The sequence below is a fragment of the Geotrypetes seraphini genome, chromosome 7 (assembly GCF_902459505.1).
Source record: "Geotrypetes seraphini chromosome 7, aGeoSer1.1, whole genome shotgun sequence".
Taxonomy (NCBI): domain Eukaryota; kingdom Metazoa; phylum Chordata; class Amphibia; order Gymnophiona; family Dermophiidae; genus Geotrypetes; species Geotrypetes seraphini.
This window is the reverse complement of record NC_047090.1, coordinates 76,001,620-76,017,852: the sequence shown is the minus strand read 5'-3', so window position 1 is coordinate 76,017,852 and position 16,233 is coordinate 76,001,620. Positions and strand designations below refer to the sequence as shown.

Here is a 16,233-nt window from a genome sequence, read left to right as displayed (position 1 = left end):
CACATCCTAATTTCTTCTGTATAAGGGACACAAGATTGTAGAAGTCCAACTGGCATTGGCCTCGCTTCCCAACAGCTGGAGTTTTCAGTTTTTTTTTTTTTATGGGAAAGGGCATTATGCATCCCTGCAGTCAGATTTGTAATAATTTGGTCACTGACTAAGACTCATATTGTTTGATAAAACAGATCAGACTGTAAGTTCACTATGTGCTAGATGGACTAAAGTCAGCAGTTGTCACTAAACCTGTTTTCCCAGCTTTAGCAATGATAACTTTTGCAGACCCAATGAACAAAACAGCTCCACTGCGTGTTTTTCCCCTCAGTCGCCCATTTTCCAATTCAGCCATGCAAATTAGCTAAAACCCCATGCAAAATAGCCAAGAGACTGATGCACTGACATCGCTTGGCTATTCCAAAAAATGGCGCAGATATTTCTTATAGAACTCATTGCCCAAAGAGATGTCCAAATTGGCCAGTTACCTCTGTTTTTGTAAAGCTGCCAAAGCCTTGTTAGTTGTGGCAGCATTTGATTAAAGAGACTCCATATGGACTGGAGTGGTTTGAGGCTGTTTGGCAGGTAATTCTCAATTGTATTAGCTGATGGAGTAGAGAATTTGCTCATTGTGTTTACTGCTTCTGTTTTTATTTTTATATTTATGTTTTATTGTAAACTGCTTTGATACTTTTTAGGGGAGAACAGTACATTAAATTAAATAAATCAAATCTTTCACAAGGGGAATGCATAATTATATGAGACACTTTGACATTGGGATTTAGACCTACTCTTTCATACATTTGTGTTCTGAAGTGTTTATTGTTTCTTGCACTTTGCAGGAGAGAATAAGGGTGATATATCCTCCTTAACCCTCCAGTGCAGAACTAACAGGAAGATTCTTAAAACTCGCCAGTAAAATCCGAGTCGATATAGTGCCCCTAGTGGGAACAACTTTTATTATGTAATTCTCAGCATAATAACTTGCAAATTATATGCACGCTATTTGTGCTGAGAATTGCCGGTAAAGAGCAGGAGGAACTGTGCCTAGTGATTTGCTCAGAAGAGCAATCACTAAGGACAGCTCCTCCCTTCTGTCAAAGCTGCTTTCCCTGCCTTCAGTCAACTGAACCCCAGCCCCAAGTCCTGCCGGCTCAGCTGTCAGCTGATTAACCGGCAGGGACAGCAGCAGTAAGAGTCTTTCTCCCCCCCCCCCCCCACGAACACACTGACCTAAGATTGGCAGGAGGGATGCTCACTCCCTCCTGCTGCCACTACTGGGCCCCGACAGTACCCCCCAACACTCCAAACAGGAGGGATGCCAACTTGCTCCCACCGCCAGGGTGCCCACTCCCTCCTGCTGCCACCACTGGGCCCTGACAGTACTCCCCCACACACACACACTCCTGACAGGAGGGATGCCAACTCCTTCCCACCGCCAGGGTGCCTCCGACACCCCCCCGACACAGCCCCCTGATGCGCCACCCCCCCCCCCCCCGACGCACCATCCCCCTGATACACATTCCCAACACCCCCATCGGCCATTATCGGAAAAGGTATGGAGGTGTCTAGGTGGGGGCAGCGGGGAACCCTGGCAGTGAGAGTGAGTGAGTATCACTCTTGCTGGAAGTGTCATGAGAGGGTGTTTTGGGGGCCTGGCAACAGCAGAGGGTGGGCATTCCTCCTGCTGGGAATGTTGGGAGGGGGGGCTGTCGGAGCTTTGTGGCTGTGGCAGGAGGGAGTGGGCATCCCTTCTGCTGAGGGCGTTGAGGGTGTGAGGGGGAATCACTGGCATATAAATATCTAAAAGATAAAAATAAATTTGCAGGGGGGGGGTCTGAGCTGTCAAGCCTTATTTTCCTAAGGGTGCCTGAGCCAATCGGTACTTAGGAACTGGTCAGAAGGTAAGGCTAAGACAATTCAGACGCTGTTGAAAAATTTTGGATGACACAACGAGGTTAGAGAATCACCAAGCAATGACAGAGAATTGCACAGAGTGCTCCTTTTACTACCATTTTAATATTTCTACATTTGCATGGCAGTTGGAGACTGCTAGGATGATCGGAAAAGGCCGTTATGATAATCGGCCGGTTAAATTACTGGCACGCTAAACCAGCTGGAACCAGTTTAGTGACCATGCTAAGGGCACAGTAACTTTTGAGAATTATCCTATAAATGACTTATGGCTGCCATCTCATTAGAGATCTGTTAATGAGAAAGACATGGGGGAAGCCACTGGTTGCCCTGGATCGGTAGCGTGGAATGTTGCTTCTCCTTGGTTTTGGCCAGGCACTAGGGACCTGAATTGGCCACCGTGAGAACGGGCTACTGGGTTTGATGGACCATCGGTCTGACCCAGTAAGGCTATTCTTATGTTCTTGTGTAGGCTTGCAAAATAGCTGCTATATACATATTGGCTGCGTTTCCTCCATTTTTTTCCCATGCTTCTTGGCAAATGAATGCTCCTGCCAAATGTGCCACCAAATGTTTGTGCATTCCTGGATAGGCTCCATCAGTAGATCCTGTTCTAAACTACTACCGGAATTGTATATAGCTTGACCTGAAGGTGTTAAATTTCAATTTCCCATATTCTATCTAAAAACAATTGTCAGTGCCAAGAGGTAGCAGGTGCACAAGTGAAGATAACTAGGTAAGCTTTTGGAAATGCCCATGACCTTTTTTTTTTTTTAAACATGTGTTGAGTAATTAGTGGTAGGTACCCTTTTGGTTTTAACCCCGGTTCATATGAAATCTTCTTTTCTTTCAGTTGGTTAGACTTACATCCAATGACATGAGTACTGTGTCCTTCTCTTCCATTCCGGGCCAAGGAGTTATATACAATGTTATTGTGCGGGACCCATTGCTGAATACATCTGCTGCTTATGTACCAGTTCATACATATGTCTGTAACTTCAATGCTACCATGGATAACTGTTTTACACTCGGTAAGAGCTGCGTAGGAAATTCTAAAATTCCTTCATGGCCGAAAGAGGCAAGCTACAAAAGGGTTACTGTGGGGGTCCTCGGAGGATGCGGAGGTAGCATCAAGCTGTCGCTCTAAGATATAAGCGCCATGAAACAGGCAATAATAATCTTGCTTTAGATGACAGACAAGCTGATGTCAAGTTAGGGGGGGAATTCATCAAGGGACGCTAACTAATTTGGAATGCACTAAATGCTAAGCTGCCCAAAGAAATATAACGATGAATTCTTCCCTTTCACTTTAATAACAATGCTAGCAGAAAATAAGGTTTCCATCTTTTTATTGTAGAATTTTGGTAAGGAGTTTTGGTATACAGGAAGACAAAATACAGTACTCCCCTGAAATTTGCAGGGATTCCGTTCCAGGAACCCCCCGTGAATTTTGATAAACCGTGAATATGGTTTTTAGGCAGGGGAGACAGGAGAGGGCAGTCGGAGCGTCGGTGAGTGAAGGAAATCACTCGTATGCTCCGACCGCCTCTTCCTGTACTAAAGTCAGGCCTCACCAATCAGGAGCTAGTTTGACATCCAGCTCCTGATTGGTAAGGCCCAACTTTAGTACAGGAAGAGGCGGTCGGAACATACAGCGAGTGATTTCCTTCACTCGCCGGTGCTCCAGCTGCCCTCGCCTGCCTCCCCTGCCCGGTCATTCGCGGTCGGAAAATACCGTGAATGACTGGAACCGCGAATTCGCAGGGGAACACTGTAGTTTCATTTCTTGTAGAGTAAAAGAATGGATATGCAACCATATCTGGATAACTCATATCTTCTACAAAGTAGCTGTTTCTATAAATTGTCTAACTTTTTGTTTGACATTAACCAAAGAAGGTTTTCCTGACCACCCCCCTTTCCCCAGCCAAGCAATATAAATGAAAAATGTAACCCCCCCAAAAAAACAAACAAACCCCAGCTTGACAGCAACAAAAAATAGCCTGAATGCAGATCTCTTTTTTTCCCTTCAGCATGTGTACCATAGGTAGCTAAGCAATGTTTTCCTACAATTAGCTTGAAACAACTGTTTAAATCTTCCCAGAGTAATTTTTCCTACTGTTCATTGTACCAAGTCCAAAGGCCCACTATTCAAACAAGTATGTATAAGCTAAGCCTTATGGATATAAACTTATATATAAATTCTTCAAAACTCTTCATATAAGCACTCTTAAAAGACCTCGGCGGTACCTTCTGTATGTATTAAACTTTTTACCATGCAGAATAGCGGCACCCAAAATCGTCATCGGTCCCAAGTTTATATCTTATAACTATATCTTTTTTTTCAATAGAATAAAATACTCATCTTCATCTACGTGGGTGAGGGCAAGCACTCTGACATAGAAATGTTTCGCCCGTAAGGGCTTTATCAAGGAAATCCCCCCCTTAAGCCAAGCGACTCATGCTCTGAATGAATGAACGTGAAACGAATGAACGTGGGGAGCATGAGTCGCTAGGCTTAAGGGGGATTTCCTTGATAAAGCCCTTACGGGTGAAACATAGTTCTATGTCCGAGTGCTTGCCCCCACCCACATAGATGAAGATGAGTATTTTATTCTATTCAAAAAAAAGATATAGTTATAAAATATAAACTTGGGACCGATGACGATTTTGGATGCCGCTATTCTGTATGGTAAAAAGTTTAATACATACAGAAGGTACCATCAAGGCCTTTTAAGAGTGCTTATATGAAGAGTTTTGAAGAATTTATATATGTTTATATCCATAAGGCTTGGCTTATACAAACTTCTTTAAATATCTACATGGCATAAATGTGCGTGAGACGAGTCTTTAATTTGAAAGGAAACTATGGAATAAAGGGGTACTGGATGAAGGTTAAAAAAGAATAGATTCAGAAGTATCCTCGGAAAATATTTTTTGCACGGAAAGGATGATGAATGCTTAGAATGACCTTCTGGTGAAGGTAGTAGAGACAGGAAGTATATCTGAATTCAAGAATGCTTGGGACGAGTACATTGGATCTCGGAGAGGAGGGGATAGTAGATGGCATGTTTAGGCAGACCAGATAGGTCAATTTCTATGTAATTTGGCCAGAGAATTTACCTAGGCAAATACAGATGGTTGGGGTTTGTTATAGAATAGCCTTGTTGGCCAAATTCGAAATGTAGAGATAAGAACTCATTTAGGAAAATGTTAAAAACACAACTATTCTAATGTAAAGATTGAATCTGCTTGTTTTGTTCTAATTTTGTTCTGATCTTTAATATTTTATGTATGTAACATTTTTTTAACCGTTTTGGAAAAAACAGTATAGAAATTTTAAAATAAATAAATGGACAACACTAGCCTAAATCTGACATCCAGCACCAGTAAGTCTGACCACTGAATACAATTGATTAAACTCTCAGGAAAACTTTACCCAGATGCTGGCTTATTGAATATGAGCTCTGAGATGGTGGGGATTTTTCTCCCTTGTGTGGTTAAGGGGCTGAAGGTCCAGTCTTAACCTCCCATTCTGCTCTAATATGAGTAGAGAAAGTTTACTGTAACAGCAATGACAGTCTTCCCTCTCATCTTTCAGCCTAAATTATCTTAACATGCACTGTGATAGAGATGCAGAGCCAGTGCTGTTGCTTTGAGTACATCTGGATGTTTTTCATATTAAAAAAAAAATTGGGACATCCTGTTGACCACTGTTCTTGAACCGCCGGTCCATGGACCGGTGTCGGTCTGCAGAAAATTTCTGCCAGTCCGCGCAGGGCTGGCGAGATAGAGTCGGCGGTTAAATTTCCTGCTGGCAGCAGGCTTATGATTGGCTTGACCACCTCCTCCTCAGGAAGTAGCACCTGGATAGGGCGTCTCCGCAGAACTCTCACAGACCGCTTTACAGTCACAACTCGGGTTCCTCTTCCGAAGAGCCCAGCTGCAGGAAAGCACAACCACAGCGCCGCCATGCTCTCTCGGGAACGAGCTCTGACGTCAGGAGCTGATCCCATGCGGTCGTAGACGATGACGTCAGTCTGAGACTAGCTACCATGTTGTGTGTGGCGCCAGAAAACGACTACATTACACACAGGGAGCCCTAGAAAACGTGAAATACAATTGCCGTTAATGAAGGTCATGCGAGACTAGCAGCTAAACGGGGCTTTGACCTTTGAGCCCATTGCTCATTGGCTGCTGGCGTCAGGCTTCTGAATGGCTACTTTTATGTTCCCTCTCTTCCTTAATCCTGTTGCTGCTGCTGCTGGGTTTCAGATAAGTTTGTGACAGAACAGAAATGTTAGTCCCCCCTTCCTATTTTTCTGTTTTAGTGCTTGCTGTTCGATTACTTTGGTACTAACTGAAGGGGGCTCTGTAGCACTGTTCTTCAACCGCTGGTCCGCGGACCGATGCCGGTCCACAAAATAATTTCTTTTATTTCTGCCAGTCCACGGGTGTAAAAAGGTTGAAAAACACTGCTGTAGACAGTCTTCGGTACTGAAAAGTTTATATCTGACTTATTTCAACCTATATCACATTTGTTCAAGCTGCCTCACAGCTGCATAGCTTTGCTGACTGATGTTTTTTATGTAGTTAACTAGCAGAATAAAGACTTTTGACTTGAGTATTTCAGAGATGGTGCAATTGTGGGCTTAATTAGACCACCTGAATAGATGGAGATAAAAAAGATGTCCACGTCGTATTATGGAATGAAACTATTCTTAGTTTCTTGGATGTTTTAATAAAAACAGATTACAAAGTGCTACATACCAACAAGAACATGGAACAGCAGATCATTGTACAAATCACAAACATCCAAAAACCTTCCCTTCCCCCTCCCCCCCCCCCGCTAAGAAATGCCATTGGAACTTGACATATAAAAGTTATAAAATCAGCAAACAGTCAAAGTACACAGTGACATAACTAGAACATAGTAAGCAAGCAAATGTGGATTCGTATAATACTGACTGAGAAATAAAATTTCAACATAACCCTCCCAAAACTCCTCCAATACCCAAACCCTTTCCCAAATTGAATCATAATCCAAAAGGGAAGAGAATCCGAAAGACTCCCAACCCTGGAAACAATAGAATCCTCAACCTCCCCCCTTTCCGCCCACCTCAAGAGCAGCAAGCACACTTCTTTGATTGTATCTTTCAGTAGTCACCTGAACTTTAATAAAGTGTTTTTGGTTTGTTTTCTTCTAGGAAAAATTTCCACCAAAATATTTTTCACAATTATTGCTGTGGCTGGCCTTTTTGTTTGTCTCTTTGGACACAAGTTTTTGAAAACAGGTATGTTGAAGGACAACAAAGTTTAATAGTTGCAGTGCCTAATATTTGATGTGCTTGGTTATTTGGACAAAGGAAACGAGAGCCAAAACTACTGTATAAATAGAGCCAACAAATAGGAGAGAAAAAGAAATAAAAGGGATCTGGCTAAGTACTTAGTTTCCTAGATGGGCTACTGTTGGAAACAGGATACTGGGCTTGATGGACCTTCGGTCTGGGCTTGATGGACCTTCGGTCTGTCCCAGTATGACAATTATTATGTTCTTATGACTAGGGTCAGAAAAATTTGTTTCAATAATCAGTTGAGTAAGAATTAAACAATTAAAAGTGGAAGGATAAATTTGGTGCATCAACATAATTCCAGATTGCAAGTCATTCGGTAACTCAGCATATTTGTCAATTACCTAAATCAATAGGACATAACAGTTGATGAATGCCGGAGAGTAGAGAATATCTAGGGAAACAGACAGTAGGAAAACCCCAAACAAAAAGTATGTGCATTTAGTGGAAACTCACCTACAAGGTGTAGAAACTGCCTGGATAAAAGATCCAGGATAAGATTACCTGCAAAAAGAGGAATTTTTTTTCTTAGTTATGGTACATTTTTTTGTGGTGATTATTTATTATAGTATTTATAAAAAATATATATGTATAAAAAAGCAATCACAAGAGTCAAAATCACAGAAGTACCTTGACCTTATCTGGCAGATCTTCTAATCCAAAATATTCCACATGGTTAAGAGGAGGGAGAAAATGTTGGTCTCTAAAAACACCACTGAAGGAAGGGTCTAGGCATAGTAAATAGTTGTGATACCATCGAGGTTCATATCAGGTCCTTTTGTGCAGCGTTAACTCAATTTAACAGGAAGGAAAGAATTGTTGTATTCTTATTAGTGATTTGAGGTTTGTTTCCTGAACTACCTTTTTTTTAATTTCATTTCTTGCAGGCTTTTTTTTCATGGGATTTGTTTTTGTGGGTTTCTTATTCTTTGTTCTCATTACCAGAGTAACCAGTCTCAACTATGACAGTAAGTGGAACAAAATCTGCTAGCAAACTTAATATAAGTAATAACATTTTTAATTTTTAACCTTACCTGTTTTGCTTTTATCCATCTCTTACGCTAATGTACTAATACTGTAAACCGAAAGAAAACGCTGCAAAATGTATTTTGTTGTATCTTCCACAGAACTCAACCGATTTTTATGAAATTTAGTAAGTTGTGTCCTGAATGAAGATGATGTAAAATGTTGTAAATATTTCCCACCGCACCACAACACTAACTTGTTGCTATGGGATATGTGCAGAAGCTGATGATAGTTTGTAAACAGTCTCTGTATCAAAATGATTTTCACTGCAGAAGACCGAATTCTGATAAAGAACTTGGTACCGCTAAAAGGTTACAGCAGTCTACAATTGTTGAAAGAGTTCCTACAGAAGAGTTGGAACAAAACTGGCCTTGATGGACTGCTACGCAAGTTCTGAGCAATGGCCACTGTGGATTGTAAGCCAGGCAGCGGATGACCGCTCTCAATTCGCACACAAGAGCACATTGGCGTTGTACACGATCTTATACTGAGCCAGGAGGACATGCCACAAACGCACACTGAACAACTCGCCAAATAGAAGGCAACTGTGGTTAGGATAATTCATGATGATCTGAAATTAGTGTCTTAAAAAGCATTGTGCCCAAGAGTTAACTTTACTACTGCTACTACTATTTATTATTTCTAAAGCACTGAAAGGCGTACGCAGTGCTGTACATTTTAACATACAAAGACGGTCCCTGCTCAGAAGAGCTTACAATCTAATTTAGACGGGACATTTTGGGGTTGGGGAGATTATGGTAGAGGAAATGATACAGTGGGTATAGGTATCTGACAGCAGTGAGTGGGAGTTAGGAGTTGAAAACAGATTTTAAAAAGTGGGCTTTTAGCTTGGATTTGGACGCTGCTAGGGAGAGAGCATGACGTATTGATTCAGGCAGCCTGTTCCAGGCATACGGCGCCGCAAGAAAAAAGGGTCAGAGTCTGGAGTTGGCAGTGGAAGAGAAGGGTACAGATAAGAGGGGCTTGCCTGACGAACGGAGATCACGGGGAGGAGCATGGGGGAGAGAAGTGAAGAGAGAGATGGGGCCTTCAGAGCGAATGCACTTGTAAGTCAGCAAGAGGAGTTTAAACTGTATTCAGAGATGGACGGGAAGCCAATGAAGTGACTTGAGGAGAGGGGTAATGTTAGAATAGCGGCTCTCGCGGAATATGAGTCGCGCAGCAGCATTTTGAACGGATTGAAGAGGCGAGAGGTGGGCACACAGGAGGACCGAGAGAAGTACGTTGCAGTAGTCTAAGCAAGAGGTGACTAGAGCATGGACAAGGGTTTTGGTTGTGTGTTCAGAAAGGAGGATGGATTTTGATAATATTATAGAAGAAGAAACAACAGGATTTTGGCAGTCTGTTGGATCTGAGCAGAAAAGGAGAGAAAGGAGTCAAAGATCACCCCAAGGTTGCGAGCCGATGAGACAGGGAGGAGGATAGCATTATCCACTGAAATAGAGAATGGTAGGAGGGGGGAGGCGAGTTTAGGCAGAAAGATAAGGAGTTCAGTTTTAGCCATATTCGGTTTGAGATGGCGGTGAGACATCCAAGCGGTATTGTCGGACAGGCAGGCTGAAATTCAGGCCTGAACTCCCGTAGAGATATCTGGTGTGGAGAGGTAAATCTGGGAGACATCAGCTTTTGACCAAGTACCTGGAGCACAGATGAAAAGATATTTACAGTAGCTCAACCGATTGATCGCCTGTACGTGTCTTCAACAACACTGAAGAGTAAGTTTCATGCCAAATGTATTCTACGGACCCGCCCGACCTTCAGCCAATCAGTCATGGTTTTGATCACAATCTTGAAACTTGGATTCACAGATTGTTCTTCATTGATCCTGATCAACAGTGCATACTACTAGGATGTCCTCTTGACACAGAAGCTGTTGCCAGCAATCCGTCACATATTGGGAGACTATTTTATCTTGCAACAAGACAATGCCCTAGCATATTGAGCAAAGGACACCGTAGAACTGCTACATTAGGAGACCCCAAACTTAATTGGTCCAGACCTCTGGCCTGCAAATTCACCAGACCTAAACCCAGTTGACTACCGAATCTGGGAGTCTGATAACAGGAACACATCTACCAGACATCGATATCTGATGTCGAAGACCTTAAACAGCATCTCATCAAAGGGAGCATACTAATACTTAATTGAAAAATTGCTTTTTGACTTTAAATTTTTCTTCAAGATATGCCATAAAACTTTTTTGATGTGTTTTTATTCAGTTCACAATTCATTTTCACAAGGTAGTGTTGTAGTGCAGTGGTAAATATTTACAACATTTTACATCAATTTCATTCAGGACACAATGCACTAAATTTCATAAGAATTGGCCGAGTTGTGGAAGATGATGACGACAACTTTTTGGTGTGGTTTATTTGATTTCACAGTGTATATACAAACAAATGCACCTCCAACAGCCCTTAAAATGTCAGTTCAACCAATGTGATTTCCTGCTTAGTATGTGTTCCATTACTTTTATCCCCTCAGTGTGGGGTAATAGTAGGGTTAACATGGGAGAAGCTACTGCTTGCCCTGGATTAGTAGCATGGAATGCTATGTGAGTTTCTGCCAGGTACTGTGACCTGGATTGGCCACTGTTGGAAACAGGAAACTGGGCTAAATGGACCATTGTTCTGGCTGTTTATATGTTCTTAAAAAGGACAATGAGCCTATTAAGGATTTGTTTCTTTTAGATCTGATGACTGGATTCTGTTTCTTGAAGAAAAAGGACCACTGGCCATAAAGAGCTGCAAAATGTTTCTCTAGGATTATAAATTCTAAGACTTAGTGGCCCAAAAATTTTGGGCATTAACCTCCTGTCTCCTGTAAGTGTAACTGTTTCCTCCTTTTTCTTGCAGTTCGTTTGGTTTTGACTGTAGTAACTGGAGTTGCTGGAGGCTTTCTCTTTGTGGCATATTGGTGGCGGTTTGGTTGCGTCTTTCTCTGTATGGTGATTGTAGGACTGGTTCTAGGATTCCTGATCTCATCTCTGGTTTTTTTTACACCAATAGGTAGGTAATTATGATGCTCCTTTTTTAAAATCTAGAATCCACAGTTTATTCTGGAAATGTACATTTAGCAGCTGTTAAGTATGTGAAGGTTTTTCATTCTCTAGTTTGATTTAAATTTTACTGCAAAGAAACCATTATAAACCAACAAAGCAACACAAACAGCCTCAAGAATAGGAATAAAGATTACTTTTAATGTGTGTGACTTCATACAGCATGTCTTTTTTGGCCTGAAGCAGGCCTGCATCAGGGGGTCTATGAATTACTGTCCCTCCTTGTCTTAAGGAGTTGAAAGGTAGCAATGCTGTGTGTGGTGTTATTTCATTTTGTGATACTCCAATATCGGTGATTAAGTTGTATGAGACTTTACTACCTTTCAATTCCTTGAGACAGGGACAGTGTAGTTCATAGACCCCTGATGCAGGCTTCACACACATTGACCATGTCAGGTCACACACATTAAAGTCATCTTTGTCCCTATTCTTGAGGCTCTTTGTGCCGCTTTGTTGGTTTATATTTGATTTTAGAAGCATGAATAATCTCCCACTATTTAGATGAGAACTTCTGAAATTATCACTTGCACTTTTTGTTGTTTTTGTGTTTTTAAACTAAATTAGGCATTTTCCAGAACTTTAGGGGCTTACCAGGAATTTGCCTGCCCACCTTCTCCCCCCCTTCCAGTTAAATTACATTTTTCCAAATGTATACTTCCACTATTTAGTGTGTTTGAAATTTTTAAGATTAGAAGAGTATGAAAGATATTTGCAGCATGTAGGAGAGAAAGCCAGCCAGCCTGAACACAACTCTCCCCAGTTCCAGTCCTTTTGCCTGCCTTGTCCAAACTGGTTAAAGCATAATCCTGATCTGTGTATTCAGCTCCCAAGTTTTGTATCCCAACAGAAAATCTGCTGCAATGCTAAAAGACTCCTGAAGTCTTTACTGACAAGTTTTCACTGTTAAGCAGGGATTGCCAACAGATTCTCACTGTGTTAGACTGGCAATTTTCCTAAGGGTTCCAGTCAGTTAAACCCTTTTAATTCTGTAACCTTAGTGCTATCAAGCTAGACTCTGTATTCTTTTGAACAAACTTCTTTAAAAACATAAAGCAAAGAATAAGCACTTACAATTCTGAAGATTTCAAGGCAGTTTAGTTCTTACAGAATCTCCATACTCGATCAGCATGTCCTATGTACAAGGAAGCTGGGAGTGTACCCACATACCATACTGTGCTCCTGACTTAGTCAATGGACCTAAGTTGTATTATTCTATCAGAAATAAAGGGTGAAAACTTGGTGAGGAGACAATCCTTGTCCTAAGGTTTTATACAGCCATGTAGTGTCTCACAAAATGGATTCTTTTTCTCCCAGAAGCTGAAGAAGGGCAGGCTATAACCCCAGGCTGCAGCCAAGCATTCTGGGTATAGCCAAGCACTCTGGGAGGTTGAGTCCATTGAACACATACTGTTTACATGTCTTCAATCAAGCATTCTAAATATTTATCTTATACAAGAAACTGCTCACATGTAATGGGGCATAGAAACATAGCAAACATAGAAACATATAGTATGACGGCAGAAAAGGGCCATCGGCCCAACAAGTCTGCCCATTCAAATAACCCTCCCCCCTAAACACTCCCTCGAAGTGGCCCCACATGTTTGTCCCATTTTTTTCTTCTTAAAATCGAGCACGTTGTTGGCCTCAACTACCTGAAGTGGAAGATCCAACTCCAGTGGACCTTTTGACAAAATTCATAATAGCATAGGATGAGCAGAACATTCCTGGTTTTGAAAAGAGTCACTGTCTCCATTACCAACCTCAGGAGGCCATTTCATTCACCTACAACCCTTCCAATTAAGAAATGTCTGATGTTGATCTAATTCTGCCTCCTTGGACCACTTTTCTAGAGTATTCTTTCCTCTTAAATATTTTTTTCTTCACTTAAGTGTGGGGGATGAGAGTGTGTTGGGGCCAAAACAAGATATAGAGAAGAGTACAATTTTTTGTTGCCTCTACTTCATATTCACAAAATCTGCATATCGTCTGGTTTTCCTGCCCTTTTCCCTAGGGAATAAATATCAACCAAGAGTAGTATAATGAGGCTGTAATGCAGTATGTTAGGATCTCATCCATGGGTGGTTTTTTTTTTTTTTGGGGGGGGGGATCTTCTTTTTATGTCATATATGCAAATGAGGTGAAGAAGTATAATATAGGTTTAGATTCTTAAGTTCTATATCGTGAGAATGTGGAGCAGACTTTTTGAGGCCTAGTCAAGGTAATTGAGGCGTTTTGCCCATGATTTGCAGGGTAAGTTAGAAGGAAGTGAGAGGCAGTTCTAGCAGGCAACAGTGAGAGAAATCGGTTTCTATAACTAAGGGGATTGAAATCACCTTCTAGTTACTGGAAGTAGTGTAAAAGTTGGAACAGTGATTCCCTGATTAGTATGAGTTATCAGTGGTGCTGTTTTTGTAATTTGAGGCTTGTCGTTTTAGGTCACGTGCATTCTCCTATATGTGTTTTTCATTAGGTCAACCTTTCTTCTGGAGTTTCCCTGGTTCATGCCCACCAGCAGCTAGTTCTGACACTGGGCCCAAGTGCTTCATTTAAAGAGCTCATTGCCTAGTTGACTGATATATTCTGCCTTCTGCACAGTCTTTGTTTTAATTTCAATTAATATTTTGTGTGTTTTTACTGTTGACCTGTCTGGTCTCAGAGGATAAATTTTAGTGCAAGGTCCCAGAACAAACATGTAGCTTCTCTCACACATTGTCCTGAAACTTTTTCTTTAAAAAAGAAAAAAAAAATCAACATATACTACCCTTGCCCTGTAACCTTGAATCAAAAAAAACATTCCCAACATATCATTCCTTTGCGATGGTGATTTCAGCGGCGGTTTGACTCCTGCAATCCCGGGACGCTTCTCACCCCTCGACCAGCAAACGCAGCAGCTGCGGGGCATTTGCTAGGCTAGCCCACTTCGATAATGCAAGGTGGGCCTGCCTAGCAAAAGCCCCGAGGCTGCCCGGGCTAGCGGATGCTAGACAGGGGGAGCAGGGAAAGGAGAAGGCCTACTGCTGGACAGGGGGATCAGGTAATAGGTGCTGCTGGACAGGGGGGGAGGTAAAAGGAAGGGAGAAGGCCTACTGCTGGAAAGGGGAAGCAGGGAAGGGGTGTTGCTGGATAGGGGGGGAGGTAATAGGAAGGGAGAAGGCCTACTGCTGGACAGGGGGATCAGGCAAGGGGTGGTGGTGGACAGCCGAGGAAAGAGAGACAAAAAAAGACAGAAAGCGGCCAAGGAGAGAGAAAGAAAGAAAGAAAGACACACACATCTATTCTAGCACCCGTTAATGGTAACGGAGGCGCTTTTTTTTTTTTTCAACACACTCTTGGCATTGGCTGAATTTTGTGTCTCAAATCCTAGGGGGAGAGTATGGCACAGTGGTTAAGCTACAGCTTCAGCACCCTAAAGTTGTGGGTAGAGAATGACATGGTGACAGAAGTCATCACCGTTCCCATCCTGGCAGATAACTGTGGGAAACCATCCCCATGTCATTCTTGAAGGAGAGGGGGATGAATCGGAGTATGAATGGGCACAGCCACTGACCCTCAAGCCTTGCATTAAAGAATGCTGGTGTAGAAGGACTGAGGTTGAGATAGAAACTAAAGAATGACATGGGATGGTTTCCCGCAGTTATCCATGGGAACGGTGATGAATTCTGCCTTCTTGTGATTCTTTAGTTCAGTTTTCAAACCCATGCTGCTCCTTGTGACCTGGGCAAGTCACTTAATCCCCCCATTGCCCCAGGTACATTAGGTCGATTGTGAGCCCACCGGGACATACAGGGAAAAATGCTTGAGTACCTGAATAAATTCATGTAAACTGTTCTGCCCTCCCCTGAGAGAACGTTATAGAAAATTAAATAAATAAATAAAGGTGATTGGGCACTCCTCTAACAAAAAACAGTGGTATTCAGTTTTGGCCTTTCAAAGGTTTCAAACTACGGTAGTTAGGATATTTCTAATGAATACAGTGTTCCCTCGGTCGTTCGCGGTCATACACAGTATTTTCCAACCATGAACTGCCGACAAGGAGAGGGAAGCGGGAGAAGCAGGAGCAGCCGGAGCGCTGTGAGTACAGGAAATCACTCGTGGTATGCTCCGACCCCCTCTTCCTGCACTAAGTTGGGCCTTATCCAATCAGGAGCTGCTTTGACACGCAGCTCCTGATTGGATAAGGCCTGACTTAGTGCAGGAAGAGGCGGTCGGAGCATACTGCGAGTGATTTCCTGCACTTGCAGCGCTCCGGCTGCTCTCCCGCTGCCCTCTTTGCCAACAGATCAGGTGCATGCAGCAGCAACTACACAAGCCTTTATTCCCCCCCCTCCCGGCATGCCCCAAGGTGCTCTGGCTGCTCTCCTGCTGCCTTCTTTAGTCTTCCCCATGAAAAACTGTATTCGCGGTTTTTCAAAATTCGCAGGGGTTCCTGGAACGGAACCTCTGTGAATATTGGGGGAGTACTGTATTAGCATTTTTATACTGCTAGGCACTTCACAGACACATACTATATAATGCAGCCCTTACTCACACACATGACAGATTAGCATGCGTGCTTGCCTCCATTATATGAAATGTTTCTTGTATATTAGAAATTCCCAAACTCCTGACCTATTTGCATCTCTTGGGCAGGTGTAAAGGACCTAGTAAGGTGCTGTTCAACCAAGTGCTTGTGGTATACCCTGCCAGTTGGATTTTCAGGATATACACAATGAATTTGCATATGAGAGATCTGCATGCACTACCCTCATCATTATGCAAATCTCTCATGTGTAACATTGCATGGGAGATTCTATTGAGAAGCACTGACCTAATATATAACATTGTACAACATAATGTTCAGAGAAGTTGCAAATTGTGAACTCGACTGTCCTTGAT

General features: G+C 42.4%; 1 protein-coding gene across 3 annotated transcripts in view; it reads left to right on the top strand.

Annotated features, from left to right (window-relative positions):
• TM7SF3 (transmembrane 7 superfamily member 3) overlaps nucleotides 1-16,233 on the top strand; it is an 85,486-nt gene that overhangs the window by 58,694 nt on the left and 10,559 nt on the right. For 2 of the 3 annotated variants that reach the window (XM_033951686.1, XM_033951687.1), the window contains exons 6-9: nucleotides 2,759-2,936; nucleotides 7,110-7,196; nucleotides 8,141-8,221; nucleotides 11,156-11,308. In XM_033951686.1, the coding sequence (XP_033807577.1) occupies nucleotides 2,759-2,936; nucleotides 7,110-7,196; nucleotides 8,141-8,221; nucleotides 11,156-11,308 (499 nt within the window). The remainder of the gene's footprint in view (nucleotides 1-2,758; nucleotides 2,937-7,109; nucleotides 7,197-8,140; nucleotides 8,222-11,155; nucleotides 11,309-16,233) is intronic. The other variant, XM_033951688.1, reaches the window with a different exon arrangement.